The 26118-nt window shown below is 44.1% G+C and overlaps 2 protein-coding genes across 3 annotated transcripts; one reads left to right on the forward strand and one right to left on the reverse strand.

Annotated features, from left to right (window-relative positions):
• The first annotated feature begins 132 nt into the window (after positions 1-132).
• Positions 133-8919, forward strand: mpnd (MPN domain containing). 2 transcript variants are annotated; one of them, XM_082524249.1, is made up of 13 exons: positions 133-640; positions 993-1195; positions 1295-1516; positions 4443-4542; positions 4620-4698; positions 4780-4876; positions 4961-5033; positions 5123-5199; positions 6632-6800; positions 7263-7333; positions 7676-7765; positions 7857-7949; positions 8020-8919. In XM_082524249.1, exons 1-13 carry the CDS (start codon positions 637-639, stop codon positions 8104-8106), a joined length of 1365 nt encoding a protein of 454 aa, XP_082380375.1. In that variant the 5' UTR covers positions 133-636; the 3' UTR covers positions 8107-8919. The 2 variants fall into 2 exon arrangements, with proteins under 2 accessions (XP_082380375.1, XP_082380374.1); XM_082524248.1 differs by lacking the exon at positions 133-640 and adding an exon at positions 647-872.
• Positions 8920-9918: 999 nt separating this feature from the next.
• sh3gl1b (SH3-domain GRB2-like 1b) lies at positions 9919-24628 on the reverse strand. The gene is made up of 9 exons (XM_082524252.1): positions 24241-24628; positions 18416-18484; positions 16185-16257; positions 15957-16100; positions 15627-15760; positions 15274-15432; positions 14542-14645; positions 14308-14441; positions 9919-12328 (listed from the first exon to the last, which is right to left on the reverse strand). Exons 1-9 carry the CDS (start codon positions 24283-24285, stop codon positions 12135-12137), a joined length of 1056 nt encoding a protein of 351 aa, XP_082380378.1. The 5' UTR covers positions 24286-24628; the 3' UTR covers positions 9919-12134.
• Between the last annotated feature and the right edge of the window lie 1490 nt (positions 24629-26118).

Genomic DNA, 26118 nt, shown 5'->3' on the forward strand with positions numbered 1-26118 from the left:
CACGTCAATGTACGGGCCGCAAATAGGGGTGACGTGGCCGCAAGTTTAAAACCCCTGGTCTAAATGCTTGAGATCAGAGCCCCTCTCCACTGAACACCAGAGAACGGCCAGCTGCGCTCGGAGCTGCCAGCAGGGGGCGGCATACGGTTGGCCCGGTGAGGAGGACAGGCTGCTGGAGGTTTGCTGCCCTCCGCCGGCAGCTTCCCGGTAAATGTGCTCGGTGTCGGAGATAAAGGAGGAACCGCTCGGTCGCTTCCGGTGACTGAGAGCTCCGCGGTTTCTGCACGATCCCGCCGACGCACAACTCACCGAACGGCACCCGCTGCACGTGCACGCGCACGCGGCAGCGCTTCGTGGTGTTGGCGGAGAAAAGCGTCACGGTTCGTGTTTCTGTGAGCTGGTCTGACAGGGTTCCTGCTCCACGGTGACACAAAGCGCGGATAACGGCACGCTGTGGAACATAAGAGAGAGAGAGCGGGGGGAAAGCAGAGGGCGGTGGGGGGGACGGTAAAGCAGCACAACGAGGAAACCAGCCGCGCAGCCGCGGACGCCTTCAGCTCGTTCTCAACAACCACCGGACACGGACCGGGAACGAGCTGCGCACACCGGGCCGCGCACAGGCTCGCTCCCTGAGACATGGGTGAGGATAACGGAGCTCTTGGTGAGGGTGAGGGGGTGAGCGGCAGACCCGTTGTCAAGTAGCAGGAAACAAAGGCCCGCCGATCTCGTGAATCCACGAAGGGCCAGTTTCGGTTTCCTCTTCGTCACGTGTGCACGCGCTTATTATCATTGAGCTCCTGCGGTTATGGAGGATGCAGGCTGCCATGACGCTGTCAGTAATGCGCGTTTGTTTGTTCTGCCTCTGAAACACAGTCAGTCTACACATACACACACGTAAACGCAGCAATGTGCCATTCACAGCCTGCTGCATGAGAACACGGTTCATGCATTGTACCAAGCCAACATCCCAGTTTTGCTTTGTGCTTCCCTAGGGTCAGAGCCTCCCAGCTCTCCACAGGTGGTGGAGGATGGAGGAGAGGAGGATGAGGAGGAGCTGAGCGGAGGGGAGGAGGCAGACTTGCGGTCCAGCTCAGGCCGGGGCTCCCTGCTCACCCGCAGGGGCATCACCCTCAGAGTGCTCCTCAAGGATGGCCTGGTGGAGCCCGGGGACGGCGTGCTAGCCATACACTATTTGGTAATAACACGTAGCAGTTATGTGAACATGATTCTGACTCACCACAGTATGCGTGACTTGACAGGAGGTCATAAACTCTTGCTTTCTCTCCTCCTGCAGGGTAAGAACTTTGTGGGAGACCTGCTGACTGATGGGAAAATCCGATGGGTGGAGACGGGCCAGATCTTCAACTCCCCCAGCGCCTGGGCGACTCACTGCAAACGCCTGGTGAACCCGGCCAAAAAGTCTGGCTGCGGCTGGGCGTCGGTGCGGTACCGGGGACAGAAGCTGGTCCAGTACAAAACCACCTGGCTGCACAAGTACCAGCCCAGTGCCGACATGGTGAGAGGAGCATGACTGAAGGGGAGCATTCCTAATATTTGGTGCTTCCATTACAAAATGTATTTTGTGTAAAAATGGGTTAGTACAGATTTCTAAGCCTATTTTATTATCCTTGCTTTTAGACTTCAAACTGAGTTTTTAATGTTCAAAGTCTAATAATTAAGTCACGACCTTGAGTTTCCTCTCACCTGTGTTACTCATGAACACGTCCCCTTGCTGCTCCTCTGGTCACGTGACTTACAGGAAGTAATATCTGTGAGAGTATCACTGTTTCACAAAGCTCTTTTTCCATGTTTCACTGATGAGGTAAAGCACAACACATCCACCTTGTGACACTTGTTTACAGTATAAACAACTCTTATTTTTAGTGACTGTGATGAATACAAGAAAAAATTATTGTAAACACAGATGTCAAAGTAAAACTCAGAACAGGCATAAGAAATGAACAGTATTATTTAAAGCGTGAAGGTTTAGACATTTCTGAAATGATTACTTAGTAGACGTTATAAACATTTAAACCTTTACAGGATTATAATTTCTTAACCGTGTGAAGAGGTTAGTTTTTCTTTTCTTATCTAATACATGAAATTTCAGCTCTGGCAGTGAAACCACGTAAAAACTGCATGTCATCGTGGTGTAACACAGAGCCAGCATCCATTGTGACATAAGCATCGTTATGTCCTGTCCAGCCTGTCGCCTGCAAATGAAATAAGACACTGAAACGATTTCAGAATGTAAAAATAAAAAAATGGTGGTTAGCATTGTTGCCCCATAGCGAAAAAGTCCTCGTTCAATTCCACCAGGTCAGGGTGTTCCTGTGTGGAGTTTGCATGTTCTCCCCATGTTTCCGGGTACTCCGACTTCCCCCCACAGTCCAAAGACATAAAGTTAGTGGGGATGTTGTGAGTCTATTGTACTGTTGGATATTTAAAAAGAGAAAGAAATATATACATATATATATATATATATATATATATAAACCAGAGTGTCCAGCTTCATGCCGACCACAGAGCCAGCCTTCCTGATTAGTTTTTCCAGGCTGGGCATGTCCTCCTTTGCTGTGCTGCTCCCCCAGCACACCACAGCATAGAACAGCACTCTGGCAACCACCGACTGGTAAAACATCCTCAGGAGCTTCCTGCAGATGTTAAAAGACCTCAGTCTCCTGAGGAAGTACAGTCTGCCTTGGCCTTTTTTATACAGGTGCTGCATGACCAGTCCAGTTTGTTGTTCAACCAAAGCCCGAGGTACTTGTACGTGTTGACCACCTCCTCTCCCTCTATCTGAACTGGCAGTGGACCTGGTCTGGACCTCCCAAAGTCCACAACCAGTTCCTTGGTCTTTGAGGTGTTGAGTTGCATGTGGTTTGTGTGACTCCATGTGACAAAGTTCCTCACCAGACTTCTGTACTCCTCTTCCTGATCATCCCAGATACACCCCATGATGGCCCTGTCGTCAGCAAACCTCTGAATATGGCATAATTCAGAGTTATAGCAGAAGTCAGAGGTGTACAGGGTGAAGAGAAGAGGGGACAGCACAGTTCCCTGTGGTTCTCCTGCGCTGCTGACCACAGTGTCAGACGTGATGTCCTTCAGTGACATACTGTTGTCTGTCAGTGAGGTAGTTGGAGATTCAAGTGACCAGGCAGGGGTCTCCACCTGCATCCTGTCCAGTTTCTCCTGGAGCAGACAGTGCCAGATTTTAGTCAAGGCACTTGACAAGTCAAGAAAGGATCCTGACCGTGCCTTTTCCCTTGTCCAGGTTTGAGTGGGCTCTGTGTAGGAGGTACAGGATGGTGTCCTTCACTCCGACATCCACCTTGTATGTGAACTGTAGTGGATCCTGGGCATGTTGTACCTGTGGTCGGAGGAGGTTGAGGAAGAGCCGCTCTAGAGTCTTTATAAGATGTGACGTCAGTGCCACCGGTTGGAAGTTATTCAGCTCGTTGGGCCGGTTCTTTTTGGGGATGATGCAGGACGTCTTCCAGAGGGCGGGCACTCTCCTCAGTAGCAGACTGAGGTTGAAGACTCTTTGTAGCGGCTCCTCAAGTTCAGCAGCACACGCCTTTAGCATCCTAGGACACACCTTGTCTGGGCCTGCTGCCTTCCTGGGGCGAAGCTTCCTCAGTTGTCTCCTGACCTGGTCCACTGTGACACTGGGAGTGGATTGGAAGTTTGAATGATTGTCTGTGTGTGTGTGTTAGCCCTGTGACAGACTGGCAACCTGTCCAGGGTGAACCCCGCCTCTCACCCTAAAGACAGCTGTGATAGGCTCCAGCCCACCCGTGACGCTGACAAGGATAAGCGGCAGAGGATGGATGGATGGAAAATCCTTTTAATCACACTTTGAAATACATTGTGTCCTTTTTTCAGACACTTATTTATTAACAGCCTCTGAACCAAGTCTGCAGGGTGACATCGGGGACATTTTGTCTCTTAGAAAATGTAAATGTGAAAGCGAGCCCACATTCAAAACATTTATTAACTTCCTGTAACAGGAGGAACACTTGACCCGTGTCACATCGTGAGCTGGACCAGTATATATTTTTCTCACAGTTTAAAATCCCCGGTTTGCAGAAATGTGGAGTGATGGTATAAGTACTCGGAAAGACCCTTTTAAACAGATGTGGTGTTAAAAATAAGGAGTGGTTCCAAGGTTTTGTCAAAGGGCGATCGAGCCTTTAAAAGTATTAAAACTGGCCAGGCCGTGAAAATAGAATAAAGGTTGTGGTTTGACACGACAATTAGCTAGTGCTGACTCACATGCTGATGGGAAAAAAGGAAATGTAAAGAAGAAGAAAAATGTGATGGTGAAATCGATTTGGAGTCTCTGCAAACAGGAAACGATGAAACATTCATTACAGTAAGGTAAATCCAGTGTAACCAGAACTTTATTTTGACATTTGTTTTACTTCCTGTGATGTCAGAGCTTGGTGAGTGAGGAAGATGATGACGAGGATGAAGAGGAAGGAAAGGCAGCTGTGCAGGCAGACGACAAGAACAAAAACACCAAACCTGGACTACATGGTATCATTTCCTCCTCTCCTCCTCCTCCTCTCCTTCCCCGCTCCCCTCCTCTCATCCTCATCTGTTCGATGTTACAGATGTGATGGTTTCACGGAGGACTGACAGAGAGAGAATTCCCGTCAGATATTGCACTTTGGGCACCCGAGATGCTGCCAGGTACCACTTTACCTGACTTCTTTCACAGCTCTGTGCATGAAGCGAATCAGAGTACGATGAAAGGTGTGCTTGTGTCCTCAGAGATCCACACACACTAGTGGAGCTGTCAGCCTTCTCAGCCATCAACAGGTTCCAGCCTTTCAATGTAGCCGTGTCCAGTAATGTGCTGCTGCTAATGGTAAGCATTAACACGCTTTCAAGCAGACCAGCTCCACACTGATCACAGGTAAAGAGACTAACTTGCCCACTTCTCCCGCTGTAGGACTTCCATTGTCACCTGACCACCAGTGAGGTGGTGGGATACCTCGGGGGACGATGGGATACCAACACGCAGCGTGAGTGCAACTTTATCCAACAAAAGAGAGCATAGTGATCAAATCCGCAGAACGCCGGGCTAAAGCTGTCCTCTCGCTCTGTATTTCAGTGCTGACGGTCTTGAGGGCTTTCCCGTGTCGGACAAGGCTGGCAGACAGAGACTCGGCTTCCGCTGTTGAGGAGGAGGTAACGCACGCAGAAACACAGAGGTGGAAAAACCCACTTCAAACATTTACAAGCTGCAGTTTGCAGCCTGGCAGCACGCATTTCCACACCAACCAAAAAATTGCGCTTGAATCTTCGCCTGCGAGCTGAAGGTTGTTGCTGTTGATGTGTCTGCCTTTAAAATGATGTACAACAACACAAGTGTTTAGTAGTTTCCTGCATCTGAGATGCGAGTCTTCGAATCTGAAGTCGAGCAGAAGCTACAGGAATCCAAAGACTCTGCATCAAGTTGTTTTTGGCTTTGACGTCTAGCTGAGACTATCTTAGCTTTTATTTTGCAAATACACATTTTATTATTATATTATTTACTTGAGTTTTAGTGTATTTTTGGATTGTATTGAGTCTTTATTTTAAACATGTTTAAATAGTATAAGAACAATGAAAGAGGAAAAAAGAGACAAACAAAGGAAAACAAAGCAATAACAATAATAAATAACTTACATGTTCAAAAAGGAGCAGGAAGAAGCATGAGCTTATTTAATCCCACCCCCTTTCCACTGTTTATTAACTCATAGTCTAAACTTCTTCTTCCTGTTTATGCCCTGTCCATCAGAAATTCTTCATTATAATTTGCTTCACGTATTTATTTTTTATAACCCCAGTAACACGTCAAATTTGCAAATCTACGTATATGAACATACTGTGCACCCACACACACATATGTACATATATATATATATATTTAAACATCCCTATTGTGAAAATAGTGGGTGATACACCCGATCAGAGCCTTACCTTCTCCCTGTACTTTACAAACACCAGTAGCAACCATAGTAGAGAATGTGGAGTGATTTGTGGTCCAGAATGTGTTTTACTTTACTCAAAATTGAAATATTTCTTGAAATGTTGTTATATATATAATTTTATATGAGACTTCAAGCTATTCTATTATCACACAAGGAAACTTATGTTCAAGAACTCTTTCAATTGCCACACCATCTATATGAATCTGCACTTCCCAAATAAGACGATTTTAATTTTACTTGGATTTAGTGATAGTTTGTTCCTGTCGTATCGAGCAGCTCCTTTAGATTCCCCCAGAACAAAAAATATTTGTGCCGTCTGCAAATTATACTAATTTTATATCAGAGACCTTGCAAATATAATTTATGTAAATAATAACTCATTTTGGACCTCGTACAGAGCCTTGTGGAACACCACACACAATGTCCAAGCATGATGAGGAATATTCACTGGGAAATAAAATGTAGCTTGATCCAAAAAAAAAAAAAAAATCTGCAAATTCGTCCTGTGAAATCACACAGTTGCTTACAAAATACAGCCAAAAAAGTCAGAGCAGTATTTTTTCTGTGATTTCTTTGATTTGATCTGATAAAAATGAAAATTAAACGAGCCGTCCATCATTGTTTCTTTGTCGTGCTTGCCGTCTCAGATTTGTCAGAACCTGTTCATGCGTGGGCTGTCGTTGGTGGGCTGGTACCACAGTCACCCGCGAGGTCCGGCCCTGCCGTCGCTGCAGGACATCGACTCACAGATGGACCATCAGCTGAGGCTGCAGGGCTCAAACAACGGCTTCCAGCCCTGCCTGGGCATCATCTGTGGTACGTCCTTCATAACGGTGCTGCAGAAACGATCGGGTTCACTGAGTATTAATCGGTGCACTGCACTTCAGACGGGATGATGTATTTAAACTATTTTAAGAAAGATGTTAGCAGATTGCAGGATTATACGCACATTTCAGAGTTCTACAGCATAACAGCTTTATAGAGTTCAGGTTTCAGCAGATGTTGCAAGATAACAGGTGTCAATATCAGCCTTTCCAGCAGTGTTGCATTCAAGGGTAATGTGGGAATTTGTCGAGAAAATAAATGAAAAACGAGCCGTAAACAGCCGGAGCTCACCTGACATCTATTTATACCACACCTCACAGTGAAGCCTGTTGATGGTCAAATCTACATGTTGATATAGGTTTGTGTTTGCAAACAGAAAAATATAAGAACTCTCTGACACTGGCTCTGTGTCATCGCATTGGTGGCTGAGCTTTCATCTCTTTTCTCTTTCAGGTCCGTATTATCACGGAAATCAAGGCGTGGCATCAACAATAACTCCATTTTGGGTCGTACCGCCACCTGAGGTGAGTGCTGCAAGTGTTTGAACTGGTCCCCTTCACCTAAACGTACAGCCTGGAGCCAGAACTGGCCCATCAAAGGGTCTCATAATGAGTTGTTCAGTTTCGAAGCCTCCCTGCTCACAGAGACTCAGTCTTTCTTTGTAATGTGGAAATTTCAGATGCGCTGTCGTTGACCTTCTCATGAGGCTGCTTCTCATCAGTTTGTATTAAAGTGTGACCGTTTTCGGAATAGACTCAAGCTTCTTAAGAGGGAATGGAAAAGTTTTTAAGAGGTCAGCAGGTTAGGTTGCAGTGTCAGATGAAATGGGTTTGAGTTTTTCTGACACATGTGGTCTCTTTCTGCAGCAAAGACCTAATGACTACGGCATCCCAGTTGCTGTCGAGGTCACCTACGTACAGGACAACTTCCTCACCAGTGATGTTCTTAATGAGATGGTATGATACTGCATGATGCATCGTATGAAAAGACTGGAAAAAGCTTCTGTGATGCTGTAACTAAACAAAAACAAAAAAAACCTCTGCATAGATGCTGCTGGTCGACTACTACAGGGCAGCTCCTGACCTCGTCCAGTTCAACCAGTACTGGTGTCCTGATACGACCATGATGGACAAAATTAAGGTGAGTTAAAGTCTCACTGTTTACCTGATCAGATTGCAGGCAGGCTGACTGAGCTCGTCCTCCTTCTCAGGGCTCTCTCAGTTGCCACGCTCCCAAAGACCAGGCCTACTCTCAGATCCTGGAGCACGTCTACAGTCAGCTGGGGAGCATGAACTGAGCGGATCACCGTTGTTCACTTCAAACACCTTTTTTTTTTGCAGAGCTTGCAGGATTGGTGTGAAATACAATGTAAACCCTGCTTTACAAACATATAGATGCCTCGATTGCTCGTACGTTAGAGTGATATTTACCTGTTATACAGCATTATCAGACAAATACATTACAGTGGCTGTGATATTAGCTGCCCCAGAAGGTTGTTTTCATTAGAGGAGACCCAAAAAGCAGCATGTTAGAAAACACGAGACCATGCTCTTCTGCCTCAGGACGCTACTCAGAACCACGTTGCAGAAGACAAATCGGCCTTTCTACCTTCTACACATGGACCTACAGTATGTGCCTGTCTGTGCCAGTAACCTGTGGCAATGAGCAAATATTGACAGATATATACAATGTGAAAATTTGTGTTATAATTGCCTTTTATTGACAAAAGCCAATGGATCGGCGTTTGGGGAAAAGTGAAAAGCAGTGCAGAATCTACGACAGCGACCTGAAGTGTGCTCTGCAGCCGGATTTGTGAGTGCATCAAGTCCGCTGTGCCACACAAGTTAATTTTTCAGTTCCACTAGTGAAGTGAACAGGTGTGTGTCTGTGTTTGTGCCAGCGTGTTGTGAACGTGCCCGTCTACTGTCTTCCTGTCAGGTTGTGTGAAACTTGAGTCCTGTTTGTTAGGAACACACATTTGCTTCCTCTCTACCTGTACTGTATTTATTACTGCCTGTGGATTGTAGAGGTACATCTTTGAGGACAGAGCAATGCCTTAAGCCTGCTGATTGATGATCCACAAAGCATTAAAATATACACACTGGAACTATTTAAACACAAGTGTGGGTTATTTTTTCCCCTTCAGTCTAAAACACACTGCTCCAAAGAAATGAAGGGACCGGAGAACAGCAGGGCCAACACCAACAACGGATTCTGACCTGCTTTTGTTAGTGTCCTTGTTGTCGGTAACAGGAGATGGTACGTGCAGCCTATTCAGGCTGCACAGGTAGTCCAGCTCCTCTGTGCTGTCCCAACAATAGACCGGGCAGGTCTGTCACGACAGAGTGACGCTCGCCGCAGCATCTCCAGGTTCTTTCACGCTTGTCACATGGGCTCAGCGTGAACCCTTTATACCCCTCTATAGTCCTGTCCAGCTGTCCTCAGTCATCTAGCTCATCGTAGTCTAAGGAGCTCGGAAAGAAAAGCGGGTGTGGGTCACAATTAGCCAAGGAAAGATGATAGGGTGGGGCTAGGTCTCACAATGGGCTCACCCAAAACTTTGGCTGATTGTGACCCACACCTGTTTTCACACCTTGGGTCATGTGATTAGGTAGAAGATCAATAGACACTCCCATAGGGCTTAAAATCTGAGACTCTCCACCAGTTGCTTTTAGAACTGAAGAAGCTTCTCGGATGAAACGTTTTCAAGGAAACTTAAAGAAGTTCAGTCGCTTTTCTTTCCGAGCTCCTTAGACTGCCCATCTCCTGATATCTCCAACCATGAATGCTTCATCCTGGTAGAGCTGGATGGTTGCGCAGGTACTATAGGCTCCTACCAGAGGAGACGAGGTCACTAAGGAAAAGTGAAACTACGGAAAAATGAGTCAGGAGGGATAAACAAGGGTCTGTGGCCACACCTGCACCGGAGTAGGTTCAGTGCTTTATGCTCGCTTCACTCTGATGATTCAAAGTTCTCATAATTCTTTTTGAGCAGTGTGAACACACACACACACACACACACACTCGAGTGATGCACCCTTTTGTGTGCGTTTTCCATATAAAATCCAACATTAAAGCCATAATTTGACACCTCACTACAAACAACGGCTTCATTTAAAACTGTATTTATTTATTTATTTTAAGAACAGGGAAATGAGGGGACAGGACAGAAGCATGTACAAATACTGTGATAATACAAGACACAATATTGTCGTTAAATTCTGTATTCATACCAAAAGTAAAAAGCAACTTAAATCTAAGATATACACGTACTAGGTGTAATATAGGACTACATGCAGAGATTAATTTAAAGGTTTTTAGGTCTTGTATATATAAAAAAAAAAATAATACTATAGAGAGTCAGAAGGATTTAACAGTGAAAAGAGCATTTAAGACCGATGAAACAAAGATGCAACCCTTTACGATGAGTGATCGGTGAGAAATGTTGAAACGGGATTAAAATCTCTGAGAAAGAGAGACAGTTTCCTTTGGTGGCCTGCTGACAAATGTCACATCAAGATATCCAGGAAACTGCATGTAGTGTCATCAAAATGTGCAGAAATATGCACAAGTGCATGTCCCCTTTACACGGGAAGGTGACGACGATGAGAAAACGCAGTAAGACATTGTGACCATCGTAAGTCGTTAGGTTTTGGTTGCTGTGTAAGCTGGGATACTCCCCCTCTCTTTTCCAAAGGCACTAAAACAAAGACTTGGCTCTGATAACAGTGAGACCCAGACAGCACACCTCTGCTCACATTCACCCCGAACCTCATGTGAGCGTCCAAGTGCAGAAGGGTCAAAGATGTAAACAGGTTAGACAGGAGTTGGTGTTTGGCAGCATGGAGTGATGGACCAAAAAGAAGAAACTGCACAGTGTATTCAACATTCAGCATCTGAAATCAGACGCACTGAAGAGAAAGGTTTGCTAACAAAGGTTCTCCAAAATAATCCAAACGGACAACCGCTTACATGCACATTTCCCTCAATAGTTCCCTTTTACTTCCACGTTGTTCCCTCAGACTGTACAGGGTGTATTGGATTAGACTCCACCCACAGGTGTGCACCGAGGCCAAATCCAGAACAAGAAGCCAGCCTTGTCTACACAGTCTGCCTCCATCCGCCCTAAACACACTAACCAATCACGTGAATCAGAGCCCGTGAGGCGTCAGAAAGACGGGCACGAGGACGTTTCTGAGCTAAGACGACGTTGGCGTGACAGAGAGATGGACGCTGCCAGCAGCGTTGTCTCTGCGTATAGCCGACGGGTGTCTAAAGTGGGCCGAAAGGCTGAGAAAAGGTTAACATACTTAACAAACAGGCCAGAAATGTTATAAAGTATGGCTGTTGTACAGAATCATTAAACAAACAGGCACGCCGAGCGATATGTTTCTATTGCATTTTATAAAGTCTCCTGCATCATCTCCTCAGCAGAACACACCGCTCTGCTCTTCCACACATCGGACACGCGCAACCTTCGGGTCTGTGTGATGCCGGAGATGTCCGTCACACACATCAATCTCATTTGAGGACAAAGGTGCAGTTGCAACATCCTCTCACACGTTACCAGCTGAACTTTACTAAGATACCAAAGTCAGCTGAGTGGACACCGATCAAAGACTAGAACGGAGTAAGCGTGAGTGCTGCTGCACAGCCTGACAGGGATAAAACAAACAGGTCGTTACGCAACAGGGGAAACCTGAAAATGTTCAAAATCTGAGAAGAATTTGGCTCAAGTTTATCATTAAAATATCAAAGCAGTATTTTTTTTTAATACAGCTAGTTGTGTGTGGTTCCATCTCAGTTTACTAATTCTCAGTCATGCCAGCAGGTGGCATCACCAGGCACAAACCAGTCCACAGCTGAAGTGAAAACCAGCAGTTTTCACTTTGAAATGAGGAAAATGTTCAGCCAAGTTACGCATGACCCCCACCCCATCCCTCTTAATCTGGTGACCAACCTGAGTTTTAAACAGACTGAAAATACAAGAAAACGATATGAAAGAGTCACCCCGACCGCTCCAATTACCCACATTAATTTTTTCTACATTATTAATTTGTTGTTAGAAATCCTTACAAATTGTTTCATCAGTTAGTCCTCGATACGCTTCTTGCTGTTGGACAACTCCATGTGAAACGCTGATATTCTGGTCGGGTAGTTCTTCGGGACTCCAGGTGACCAAAAAGTGCTCTGTGATGATGACGTTGGAGCCGAAGGTGAAAAATGAAACCTCTGCGGACCATCCCTCCACTTCGCTCTCTTCTCATTCTACCTTCTCTCCCCTCCTCCTTTACATCAGTCTCCTCCTAGCTCCCTCTCTTTGCATTAGTGTGGCAACGGCACGAGGACCTCGACGTAGTTCAGGGGGAAGAATCCCGACTGGCCGTTCAGCGTGCCCTCGTACCAGTTCTCGTCGATCTGATTGGTCAGGGTGATGACGTCGCCCTCGCGGAAGCCCAGCTCTCCGTCGTTCTCGGGCTCAAAGTCATACAGCGCCTTGCAGCTCGGCTGTTCCGGGGCTGAAAACGACCAGTAAACAGAGCAGAGATGAGGAAGACGGCAGGATATTTGAAAAGGTTAAAGGTCACAGACTGTCAGTTCCAGGAAAAGCAAGTCACATCAAACATCAGTATAACATTAGGAAACGGTGCTCACGAGACGTTCTGAACAGACTAAAGCATAAAGAACTTCCTCTGACAGCAGCTTTCCAAGACCAGATCCTCCCTCTCGCTCTCTGTGACCTCACTGAGATCAGCAGCAGCGAGGAGGCTCCATGCACAGACAAACTGGGCTTTTTCTCTGCCACACAATTTTCTCATTGTATCTGGCTCAACCCGCAGACTGCTGGGAAGGCTAGAGATGGGAAAAGATTTGGTCAGCCATTCTCTGGTCTTCATCTGTTTACAAGAGCAGCAACACAAACTATAAATGGAAAAGGACCAACTGCTTCTTATATTTACAACCCAAAACACAGGTGCTGATATCTAGAGAATCAGATCAGATGAACTCTCCTTCACCGTCATACTTTTTTCTTTTTGTGATTCAAGCATGAAATTCTTTCACAACTATCTGAGCTCACGTGTTTACAGTAAAGCGTTCACACACGGACACACAGATGATAAATGATGCTCGCTGCACTGTGCAAAACAATGATGAATGGAAAAAAAACAAGAGTAAATGAAGACAAATGTCAAAAAAAAGTTGCAAAAAAAAATATCTAACACTGAACACACTGCTGAGACTCTAAAACTGTGCCGAACACGGCTGATTTAGTACCGATTCACAAATGAAAACAATCCTTCATTCAATCAGATGTGTTGTCCTGTAATGTTAACTGGTTAAGTTACATGGGGACAGACATTATTATTTATTAAAAAGGTCACACATAAACAGTCAAAGCCACACCCACAGGCCTTTTCAGGGCCACAACAAACCCTGTCAGTTATTTGTGTTTTATGCTTCCATGACATGCAAATTAAAACATGGAAACAGGACGCTTCGCTGTGCACAAATTAAATATCACATACAACGAACGAGGGCCAACATAACTATAGTTTTACAAACCAGTTATGATGTAGTTTTTCCATGCAGAGACCAAAGTGTCTGTATCTGGGTTACATGTTTGAAGGTTTACGTGTACTCGTGCTTCTGTGTTCACCTCTAAAACCTAACTGAAATGTCATTACAATACAGATACAGCAAAAAAAAAAAAAAAAACATTTGCAGGTTCAGGAAGTCAGTCATTTTAAACAAAACCACATACTCGCTGCAGTTTTATGCATAAACCACTATCTGTTAAACCAATGAAAAGCAGCTTTTGGTCCACTTCCTACATTTCACCCCAGAAGTGAGCGCAAACGCACACACACACCAGTTTAAAACAATTGAGAAACAGCACCACACACATAACCGGTGACTCACACAATCCTTGTGGCCTGGTCAAGTGAAAAGTCGCCTCTGATGATGTCACAAGGAAGAGGAACAAGGTCGGTTGGAGAAAGGCCGGAAAGATGACACACACACACACACACACACACACACACACACACACACACACACACACACACACACACAGTCATGATCACCAACTCAGTGCCATCATTTTTTAAAAAACCTCACTCACACAGCAGACAAACGGAGATGCTCACTGGACTCAGTGGCCCTTGTTTGTTGAGCAATCCTGTTGGCAATGCCAAGAACTTTCAGTTGACTTTGTGTCAGATTTGTAAGGACTGAAGTTTATTCGGGCACACTGCTTCGGTTTAGCCCATCTGCTGTGTCGGCACAAACAGATGCAGGGTTAGCTGTTAAAATTCTGCCGGGGCGGCTCATTTTTGGTGCTTTAATGCAGCTTTGTAGCTGGAAGCATGAACACAAAACAATAGACAGTACTGCTTTTTCTTTTGCCAAGATGCCATCTTTTGTTACTCTGTTCACTGTAACATGGCAACTTGTTCACACTGAACCTTTTTTTAAGTCCTCTTAAAAGGTTTCTTACCCGAGATGCGTGACGGGGGAGGAGCCATGGGGGTCGAGTAGCCTCCATTTGAATGGTTGTTGTCTCCAAAGTCAAACACGGGTTTGGGTTTGGGTGTGTATTCACGTCTTGTTCGAGACTGAGCTTCATTCATCCTGTTCAAAAACATGAACAAATGCATCTTCCACAGCACGTTGAAAGACATACGCAGAAACCTGCACAGCTGCGCTAAATCATCGGGTTTCATTACTGCACCTGTCTCCGAGTTTGCCTGAAAGCTCCTCCAACACCTGCACGGCCTGTCTGTGGTACTGCAGCTGGGACTCCACCAGAGACGACAGCTGGCTCACCTGCTCGATCTACACACACAGAGTTCATCTTTGAGTTTCACCTCTTTTGTTTATTATGAACTGATTTTTACTGTGAAACAATTCAACTTTCCACCAACTGCTAGTTTCCAACGTCCAAAATTACAGACGCACGCCACAGATCGGAGGACACCAGAGAAATAACAAGGAAATATGAAACTGGCAGACTTCATCCCAAGTAGCCTACTCATCCCCGTCGACCAGCCTTCATTACTAAAATGAATCCTTATCTTGCAGTGATGCATTATTAGTTTGATTATTATGAATAAGAAGTACTGAACCATAAAGGGATCAAAGGTCGTGACTGATAAACTGCAGGCGTTAGCAGGCTGTCTTCAGTGTTGCGCTGAATGGCTGTGCTTTATCAGTTTTTACAGGTCCAGCTACTGGAACGCGTGTTTGTTCTGTGGGTGGGTTGTATTTGACCAGGTCACGGAGCACTACAGTTTTGTATAATACAGTAATATCAGCATCAGATCTAAAGAACCACCAGGCTGAAAATGTCCACAGTTATATTTTTGAAACATGTCTCTATTAGAGACAGAAATAAGTGGATTCAGGAACAGGATTAAGGATCAGGCTTAAGCTCACGTGCCAAACACGTTTAATAAATCCTTACGTCAGTCTCCAGCAGGTTGTACATGCTCATCTCAGCCACTTCCTTTGACTCGTGAAACTTCTCCAGAGCCTGTCGAACCTCTTCGTCTGGGATCTTTCCCTGACGCTTTTTCTTGTAGTCGTAGTCCAGGCGACGCCCTTCCAGTTTCTTCAGATAGTGCTGCAGAAAATGTACTGTTTAGTTATGAAACTGGCCCCACTGACTTTTGTCATTTAAAATGCTAACGTTAGCAGTCAGGAGTTTCAGATGGACGCTTTAGGTATTTCATTGAATATTTTACAGAAACAGCAATCGTGCTGCTTCTTCAAACTTGAAGAAGATATTTAATAAAAGACATTTCCAGTGTATGATACCTGGATTTCTCTCAGGTCCTTGTCACAAAGCCCTTGCAGTGGATCAATAAAGTTCTGTTTGACATCAATGTCTAGAGAGTCTTTGACTTCAGCCAGCCTCTTCATGGCCTCTCCTACATCGACCAGAGCGCCACCTTAACCACACACAGAGACATTGAAAGCGGAGATGTGACTTTAGAGCCGAAGCGTTTCAGCACACTCTGGGTAAGCTTAAATTTATCACACCCAAAAGCACCACAACCACACACATCAAAACCACTAATGACTCACAGAAGTGCTATTCTGACATGAAAATATGACAGTAAACCAGAATACAGACACACATCTTACCAAAGTTAGTGTCCTCTCCAAGCTCCCGCCCGTACTTGGCCATGCACTCTCCCAGCAGCCCTTCAGCCTGAGGATAGCCCGGGTTGTTCACCTGACCGCGAATCTTGGACATGGTGTTCAGCATGGACAGTTTGGCTCGCGATGCTGTGAAAATAAAGGAAATGGAGGTGAAACTAACCAGAGTTTAAATAATCTAAGCAGCTGCAGGGAAACCGGTCTTCTCCTCACCTGGGTTGGGCTGAAGGTACTCTGATGTTTTGGAGATCACCTCTACCACTGCTTTACTGGTCACGTCCACTTTCTGCAGAAACACACACTCTCGTCATACATTTGCATCAGAGCCCCAGGTCAGAGAACTTAAACAGCACAGAGAGAAAGAGTAGGTGTGCTAATTTGTTCGTGTTTTCAAACAGACTTTTGTCACAGTAACAAGATAAATATTATAAGTTTGCATAAATCCAATATACGGCCAATGAATCCCGACTGGAAAGCCTGGATAAGACACCAAGCTGCCCAGGGCAGATCCAAACCGCTCAGCCGTGTGTAGTCCATCCAGCACGCATCTATCAGTTCACTGTGACACCTAACGTAGCACGCAGGAAGCTAACAGTAAAGCCAAACAACTTTGGAAGTACAGTACCGTGGAAATGTATTTGGCCCTTCCTTTATTACCTTGGTTTTTCCACGTTTGTCACACTTACAAATGCAGTTTTTAAAGGATAATTTAATTTATTAAGAGAAAAAGGTTATGTAAACCTACCTGTCCTTTGTGCAAAAATAACAGCCCCTAAACCTGATAACTGGCTATTCCACCACCAGGCATTTGTGATGCCTTCAGTGAGTCTTTCACGTCACTGTGGAGGAACTTTAGCCCACTCTTCTTTGCAGAAATGCTTTAATTCAGACACATTGGAGGGTTTTCCAGCATGAACGCCTGTTTAAGGTCCCGCTGAAGCAGTACAGTCTGATTTAAGTCCAGACTTTGACTCGGACACTCCAAAACATTTATTTAGCCTTTCTGAGCCAATCAGAGGTGGACTTGTCATGGTCCTGCTGCCCGAGTTGTTCTAGTTCTTCTGTGACCTCCTGGGTGAATTTTGGTAGGCCGGTCACTCCTGTGAAGGTTCAGCACCTTTCCCAGTTTCTCCATGTGTGAATAATGGATCTCTCTGGTTCACTGGAGTCCCAGAGCCTCAGAAATGTCTCTAAACTTTTCCAGACTGATGGATGTCAGTGACTTTGTTTCTCGGCTGTTTCTTTAGATCCTTTAGCCTGACTTCACTTTGTCAGACAGCTTCTATTTAAGTGATTCAACAGGTCCGACAGTGATCAGGCCTGGGTGTGGCAGTGAAATTAAATTTAGAATTGAGAAATGTGGTTAACAAAGTTAATTTATGATTTTTATTCCCACGTGTTCTGGATGTTTTTTTCCCCTTAACCATTTAAAAACATTACTAGCCCTGCAACGGGCACATTTTATAAGCCCTCTTTAGATAACCTTAAATAATGTAACTCAGTTACAGTTTGTGCTCCAGACAAAATTCAAACAGTTTCAGAAAATTTTTTATTATTTTGTAATTTTACAGCCAAAATTACTGAATAAGTCCAGGCGACCTGTATGAGAAAGGGAAATAATCATCTAAAAACTGCATTTTGTATTTACTCAAGTTATTTTTGTCTAATATTAAAATTAGTTTGATGATCTGAAACATGTCAGTGGGATAAATATGCAAAAAAGAGAAAAAGAAATTCACTCCAGCTACAGCAACAACCTTCACTGTGTGTTCATGTCACGCTAGTTTAAAACACTCACAGGAAAACTGTGTTTAAAGGTCATGCATAAAAGAATGACTCCCAGGCTCTTCCACAGTTACACTTTATTAATTTAGCACTGGTATGAGATGGGTTTGTCAGATACTGCAAGTAAAGGTATCTCAGAACTGGAAAAAGTTTGATCGGTATATTATATTGTACTGAGATGCATCTACACATGCTGCTCTATGCACTTTCCACTGGATTTATTCATGATGAAAGTTTTGCCCTGAAACATTTCAGATAAAGGTTAAAAAACATTCCCAAAGAGACGTCTTTCACTTGTTTTGTCTGCACAACAGTTTGAAACCCAAGGACATCAGAAAACCTGGGAAGCTTCCACCAGTGACATTTCTTTGCCATTTGTGCCTAAAGTGGGTCCAAATGGTATTTTTCAGCGCCGGTTCTCAATCAGGATCCGTTTATAAGGATTTACTTTTACTTTTTCTTTTTTCTGAGATGTGTGCAACATATAGCAGATAAACTGTTGACCCTGTATGATAGGATCACATAACGCTTTCCATGGGATGTAAATTCAAGTCAAACAAAAATAACACAATAATGCTGCCTGTGTACTCGGTGAAACCACACAGGCCTTCAGCTTCAGCATGTTTCTCTGTTAGACTACACAAGGATGGCTCTCTTACCCGTTCCAAGTCTCTGAAGTCATCATCTAGTTTGGTTCCTTCTGCACCTCCAACTTTCTCACTCACCATCTAGAGGGAGGAAGGGAGGGAGAGGATTGAGAAAACAAGAGCGCAAATTCATTAATGTTGCTCATGAGGTTTTCATTTGAGAAGATAAACAAGCTGAAGCACATCTTTAATTTATCACTGCCTGCTCTGTGATCATACACCCAGGAAGACGGGTCGGTGCCCGCTAGCATGGCGTGCTATATGCCCGGTCCTAACCTTAACCTCGGGTGACTCAGAACAACAGAGAAGCTTGCAGTAATACCACAGAAATCTCACAAATGCATGAAAAATGCAATGTTATGCTATTTCAAAGTAGATCTTGTTGATGTTGACAGCATGCAACTATCTTAGAGAGCTCACTTGGATTTTTGCCTGTGGCCTCTGATCATGCTAAGAAATGAAGGAACAACGTTACTGTGCAAGTACTGCTGTACATTCTGTTTTCTAATAATCTACATTTCTGAGGAGGCTGAATTCAACGAAAGTGCTAATTCTGTCTCTTTAATGAGTCTGCGCTGGAGCGACTTCGAGATAATAACCCACAGGCTACATGATACCATATTGAAGCTTTTCAAACGAACAGGGAGCAAAACGAGGCCTAATATCACCCGGAAGCCCTGTTGTGCAAAGACGAAAGCCAGCCACAATGACTAATTTGTGCTCTGTTTGTGGTTCTGCTATGATTCCAGTCAACAGCAATAAAACTGTGAGAGCAATAAAACCTGGATGTGAAGAATCTGCTTTGCTCTTGTTTGCTGAAGTTCTGAGGAAAGCTGCAACAAGCTCTCTGTTAATTGTTAAATATTTCACCATGCAGTAATAACAGAGGGAGACATTTATATCGTCTGCACAGTTAATGAAACACAGGAAACGTCACAAGCAAAGAATACGTGATTTTAGCTACCGGTACACATGTATGACCTGGATCTCATTTTCAGCCACCCCCCAACTCAGAGCACCCTTTTAGGGAGTGGATTAAGTACAAAAGGTCAGCAGGATAATTAAGGTAATGAGTTAATGAGTCATGAGGCCTTCATAGCCGGCGTCCGTGCAGTCTGCTGACATTTCAGAAATATCTTTTAAACCTTTTTGATAAGGTACAGTAGATGATAACGCTAAAGACCCATATGCACACAGTGGATCCAGTCTATGCTATGTATCCATGTATATTATTAAAACAGCCCTCACTCCATTAAAGGCTGATCAGTCAACCCTTTCCCACGGTGATCTACTCAGAGACATACAGTGTTCCTGACCTTAAGCCTCTTTGGCACATGAACTCTGGTCGGGACACTGTCCACAGTGACCCTCCCACATGTAGCACCCAGCGGGAGACAGTCTGCCTCAGCTGGAAACACTCTGGCTGGTTTTAGCGGGGATAAATGGTAAATGGTAAATGGCCTGTATTTATATAGCGCTTTTCTAGTCCCTAAGGACCCCAAAGCGCTTTACATATCCAGTCATCCACCCATTCACACACACATTCACACACTGGTGATGGTAAGCTACATTGTAGCCACAGCCACCCTGGGGCGCACTGACAGAGGCGAGGCTGCCGGACACTGGCGCCACCAGGTGAAGTGTCTTGCCCAAGGACACAACGACCGAGACTGTCCAAGCTGGGGCTCGAACCGGCAACCTTCCGATTACAAGGCGAACTCCCAACTCTTGAGCCACGATCGCCCCGGGGATAGATGAAAAACACTGCACACAGCAACCTGCTCTTCCCTAAGCTGGTCATGAAACCATCAGCAGCTGTTTGAAGTCATTTCCTACATGACTCAAAACTGCTGTTTGTAATCTTTATGTGATAACTGGAATCACAGAAACTTCCTCGTGTCCATGACAAACTTTGTCTTTCATCTGTTTCACTGAGGTTATCAGGTTTCAACACGTCCGCATCTCAGCTGTAGCTCTAACAGCAGTCTGGTATCCTCAGGCTTTACTTCTGTATGCAGAGATCACATGACCAGGGACTCTGAGGTCACAAGTATAGATACAGCCTCAACTCAGGACCTACACAGCACTGCACGGCCCTACTTTAGTAAAGAATTAAATTCATAATGGGGAACTCGGCTATTTTTATTACGTCGCCAAATCTTATTCCTTTGCAGCTCTGTTGGCAACATTGATTGGCCACTAAACAACACCTCAGCTCTTCTCCTGATCCAAGCATTGTCTTTACTGTGAGTGTAACATCATTATTTACATGCACACAAACATAAAGAGAAGAAGCTAAACAGCATCCACAGAAAAACCCTATCACAGCTAGGTTTTGGTATAAACAGCTCACAGTGCTACACAGAGGGATCAGCCTGTGCAACGTATCATGTTCTTCACAATGACTCGGTGTTAGTTATATACCTGCACATTATCACAAGGTTCAAGCTCTTGTTTGGCTTAAGATTACATCAAGATGGCAAATCCCAAAAGTCTGGTTTGCAGTTAAAGAGACAGTTGGTGGAAAAAAGTTATGATTCTCAGGTAGTTGAAACTCAGACACAACGAACTGTTATGGAGTTAAAAGTCAGAAGTCGGATGATGTCTTACGTCATTTTTACTCTAAGTAAAAAGCTTCTAAGGTTTGTGCTTTTAATTATTTTTACATCCTTCTCTATTTAAAATTTAAACTCCAGCTCCCTCCAGGTTATACCTGGTTAATAATTTCACACCTAATGCATACAACAGCCTGCTGGCTCTGCTGGTGGGTAACACGGATATAATACTCATGGTAACAGGCTTGATCAGGAGCCTTTACGTCCTCTAACAGAAGCTAGCTGGCAGATGCACGGCACTCTTCCTTCCTTAAATTAGCTTCCAGTGAATTTCAGATTTTAAACCTTTATCACAATCAGCTGCATATTGGCTAACTGCAAGCAGAAAGAATCCAGGTTCAAGTTCAGACGGAGACAAATCTCTCGAGGCCAGCATCACGAAGGGCATCCGGCGTAAAACTGCCAAATCAAATACAAACAGATCTACTTGCTGTGAAAGAGGGAGCCGCTTTCTTATGTATCAGCTGTATATGAAGCTCTGCATGGCCATGTTACCGATCTTACTGAGGCCTATTTAAGCAGTGACCGCCTTCAATCATCCAACAAACGTCTTCTGACTTAGAAGTCGCTTATGTGAGACAGTAGCAGCCAGACTCTGCAGCAGCTGCCCTGAAGCCATCAGGCCGTCTGAACCAGCTTTATGTGGCTGCTGAGCACATGATCGTTTGAGGCTATCTTCCTGAAGTTTCACGTACTCATGGATCTTTGTCTTGTCCTGGATAATCATTCTGACACTCTGTCCTCGGCCTCCTGCCTTTTGCTTAGCGTACAGTCTCAGGGTGAAACCCTTCATGCATGATAATACGCTTGATGTCAGTGGCTTCTCTCCTCCTTTGGCCCTGGTCAGGATTCAAACCCCCCGATCTATTGTTCCAAAGACTGTACTGCTGACTAAAGCAGCAAATTAAGCCGATGATGAATCAGAGTACTTTATCACACTGGTGTCAAACTTGTACAAAAATCAGAAGCTGCTAAAAGTAGTCTTACTCAGTGATTCCCAACTTAATGCTCAACTCTTATCAAAAATATGATTTCATAATATCATCATCACGAGTCACGTTTATCCAAATCACATTTATGTAATTTTGTACAAAACAAGTCAAATGTGGGAAAAATCCCACCCAATCATCCAAGAACACTCCGGTTTCTTTTTATTTGTAAGCATTAAAGTACGACTATACTTGAAATTTATTTTGGCACAGAATGAAATGATGGCTAAGAGATGAGCCTGCTATCAAAGTGAAGGTATAAGGGAGGCCTTGTCATATACTATGACTTGTCCCGAGTAGCCACCAGCTATCCCACATTTTCAAGTTTTCTCCAGCAAATACAAAGGATGCGAATGGTTGTTTCTGTTACTTCACGTCACAGACATTCGCTATTAAAACAATGGTTTATCTAATGATAATAATTCTTAGATGGACTAGCTGTAGAAGGGAGTCTTTTCTGTGCCTTTCAGCAGTAAGAACATCATGCACACACAGGCAAAAATAAAGGACGCTGTCTATTTATTTAAACACCAATGCCAGCATCCTTTCACCGGCACACTTTACCAAAAATTGACTCTGAGTGATAAAAAGCAGCTCTGGGATTATACGGCAGATGAAATATCGCTCCTATAAATGGTTTTAATCCCAGATGAAGTCTGCATCAAAATGTAATCTCCTTTCACCAGTAATCTAATCCTTTTCTGAATGCAGCGTCTTAATACCCAGTATCATGAGCTAAAAAGAATAACGTTGGCTGATGTTTCTAAGCCTGCGCTGTGGTCCAACAAAATGTTTTTATAGAAACATTTTTAAGATGACAGATAATAATAAACACTGCATATCAAGACTTTCTCCTATGACTACTCACTCATAATTCCTCCTAACTGCACACTAGAATCAGCCAAGTTTTGTTTTATTAAACTAACAAAATAAACGATGCAAAAGGTGTCTGATATTTGCCTCTTGTCAACCATTAAATCACGTGAAGGCTGATGTATTCAGAGTTACTCTCACATGAAAGTACTTTGCTTTCTAAGTATCTAAGTATTCATTCAGTACTAAAAACTCGTCCCACCCAGAATTTGTACGAGAACATCCCAGGCTTGAAGATTTTATCTCGTAAAACAAGTACAAGTGAAAGAGAGACGTTAAAAGAGAAAAACAAGCAGATGAGAGGAGCGAGGCACAGATATCATTTCCACAGCCAACTTCCTGCATGCCTCCAGTGTAGAAAATCTGAGCTATGTGACTGTTATTGACTCTCATGGAGTTTTGGCAACAGGAGCAGCTGCAATGCAGTCAAATAAAGGGAAAGCGCACTCTTTCCACCTCATTTCTGGGGTCACTTGCTAACGCACCAATCCACTTAATCTCTTCTCCTGATGATTTTCAGTAGAGTAAGAGCTGCTAACCTCGACACGAAGCTTCTAAATCATCTTATTTTCCCCGTTAAACGCAAACCAACAGGGATCTGTGTCTGTTCCTGACAGGAAGCTGGGGCAGAACCCAAATGTCTTTCCTGCTTAGATCAGCAGGGTAGGAAGAAAAGCGCCTCCAAAAAACCCTCTCAAACCGTCCCCTCCCATCACTGAGAGCTGGCCTAAATTAAAAACATTCACACCGAGGCTCAGACGCCAGAATCATGACTTTTACATTTCTAGTGCGAGTAGGGGCATTTTTATCACAGTGGTATGTAGTGCTGTGTTTTTTACTCCTCTCAGCTGCCCTAAATACCGATCCGAGCCCAGCCTAAAAATCACCGCTGGAAAAGAGACAGCTGTGCTGAAAGCAGACGTTCTGCAGGTTACACCGATGGAGATGAAGTGGTTTCAGTGCATTCTGCAAACTCGGACTGAGTTCCAACACTTTTGTTTTAAGTGAGAGCTCTGACTCACCCGGAGAGTCCCTGCGGCACAGCTAATGTTTACCACAGGATACCGAGTCAGAAGCTACAGAAGACAGACTCCCTGAGAGTCTGTGATACCTGCGGACCATGCAAGCGGTCTTACAGTTAACCTCACATCGGCCAAAGTTAGTTAGTTAGGATGGTTTAATAAAAGTAGACAGACACAAGCTAAGTGTTAAACCCACAGAAACAGTTCACGCTGACACGGACAGTCTGCTGCTGTCACCACAAACTAACACAACAAACTCTTACAAACATTAGCTCACCGCAAACCGTTAGCACATGCTAACGAGGCTAGCCGCTAACGGCAAGAAAAGTTTTGCAAACCTGGCTGGCTTTGTAAAACTGCTTCTTCAAGCCCGCTACAGACATCTTGAAGCCCGTCTTGTCTTCAGCTTCCAACCGAGGTGAAAAAGGTTGCGGTATACGTGAAGTTGGCGATATAGTTTTTCAGAAAATGGGCCAATGCGAAGAGCGTGACGGGAAAATCATAGGACCGCACAGCCGTCACTCCAAGTCGGGACACGCCAACTGACCACGTCCACGTCGAGAGACTCTTCGCGCTGTCACGGCAGATAACGGGGCCCACGGAGCCACAGACAGCGGGATCAGCACTCTCCGAGCTGAGAAAACCCACAAACGTTGTGACTCAATACTGCCAGCCCGCCTTACACAGAACGCCAAAGCCGCACGGCTCTTTTTCAAAGAAATAATCAGTTTCCGAGAGTGCGGATGTTTTGTTGGCGAACACTGCCCCCTGCTGGATGGAACAGGAAAACGCAGGCTGCTAGTGCTCTGGTCGGGTGTAATTTGATCACATACACACAATTTTAAGTAAATTCTATATATTTATGTCTAAAAACTACAATTTCCTCGTGGTAGAACCTGAGATTAGGAAATAAACCAGGAGTTTCAAAATGTACTAAAGACGCTCTGAAGAATTTTACATTCAGTGGGATATAAAATATTTATAAAACCAAATGAGGAAAAAATAATGTGTCTGATAAGCAGTAAGTTTACAACGCTACTACCAAATCTCAAAAACATTTATTATTATATTAAATTTAGACAGTGCACTTGTTTATGATTCAAACACAAGTATTTCTGATTTGCTGTACATTTCCATGCTTGTACTGGGATGCATTCTATTCAAGTCAAGTCAGCTTTACTTGTCCAAAGTGCTGAACAGAGGGACAATGTAGTCAAAATAAAAGAAAGAATTAAAATAAATGAGATAAAAAATTATTTTTTTTTTTTTTACATCTATACATGCATATATGTGCACATACATATACACACACACAGGACCACACATGGACATGAATACATATATACATATACACATGCATCCATCATCCATCAAAGACAGAATAGACCAGCAGCCGATTTCAAAGTGATCTGAAGCCTGTGAAAACAAGGAGGCTTGATTTAAAGATTTCCAAATAGGAGGCAAGTCTGTTCCAGAGTCTCGGGGGAGCGGCGGCGAAGAAACTGTCACCTTTAGATTTTATTTGGGAGCGTGGGACCAGTAAAATCATCTGACCGGAAGGCCGCAGAGTTCGAGTGGTTAATGCGGGCTAAGAGATCTGAAATGTAACCCGGAGCCAAGCGTTGGAGAGCTTTAAAAACAAATAACAGAACCTTGAAATCGACTCTGTACTTAACTGGCAGCCAATGTAAAGATGCAAGTATCCGAGTAATACTCTCTCTGGTAACCGTCAGGAGCCTTATAGCTGAATTTCGGACAAGTTGCAGGTGGGACACAAGTTTCATTATATAATTTTTCAAGGGGTCTTATATCTGTTTTCACACTTATATGCTTTTCATACAAGTTTCACACAAGACAGATACAAACTCTATAAGATTTATATATATCTTTTCCATATGGGCAGGGTTGACTGACAGAGAGTTACAGGAATTAAGACGTGCCAAAATCTAAACATGGATAACTGGGAAGTTGGAATTGTTAATGATTTCTCTGCTGCACGTTTGGTGCGTTGGTCGTGCCCTTTGACCTACAGCCTACATTAAACCCTGGGTCATTATGTAAAGCTCTGTATTATATCAGTTCTTTGTTTGTGGTGCACATTTTTCCATCACCTACTCTACAAAATACAGAACAGTGTAAACATCTTCCAGCTCATGAAACAGCTGAGGAGATGCCTCTTAAACATTATTGCACTTTGCTTTCTATTTTGCTTCTAA

This window comes from Aulonocara stuartgranti, assembly GCF_965226115.1.
Source record: "Aulonocara stuartgranti genome assembly, chromosome: 23".
In the NCBI taxonomy this organism is placed as follows: Eukaryota; Metazoa; Chordata; class Actinopteri; order Cichliformes; family Cichlidae; genus Aulonocara; species Aulonocara stuartgranti.

Excerpts from the sequence above, each read along its gene's own strand:
- mpnd (XM_082524248.1), top strand. The coding sequence starts at position 806 with ATGGAGGATGCAGGCTGCCATGACGCTGTCAGTAATGCGCGTTTGTTT. Across the intron at positions 4,699-4,779 it reads GGCACCCGAGATGCTGCCAG|AGATCCACACACACTAGTGG; the intron begins GTACCACTTTAC and ends TTGTGTCCTCAG. Across the intron at positions 6,801-7,262 it reads CTGCCTGGGCATCATCTGTG|GTCCGTATTATCACGGAAAT; the intron begins GTACGTCCTTCA and ends TTTCTCTTTCAG.
- sh3gl1b (XM_082524252.1), bottom strand. The coding sequence starts at position 24,285 with ATGTCTGTAGCGGGCTTGAAGAAGCAGTTTTACAAAGCCAGCCAG. Across the intron at positions 14,646-15,273 it reads ACAACCTGCTGGAGACTGAC|ATCGAGCAGGTGAGCCAGCT; the intron begins GTAAGGATTTAT and ends CTGTGTGTGTAG. Across the intron at positions 14,442-14,541 it reads TCAGGCAAACTCGGAGACAG|GATGAATGAAGCTCAGTCTC; the intron begins GTGCAGTAATGA and ends GTTTTTGAACAG.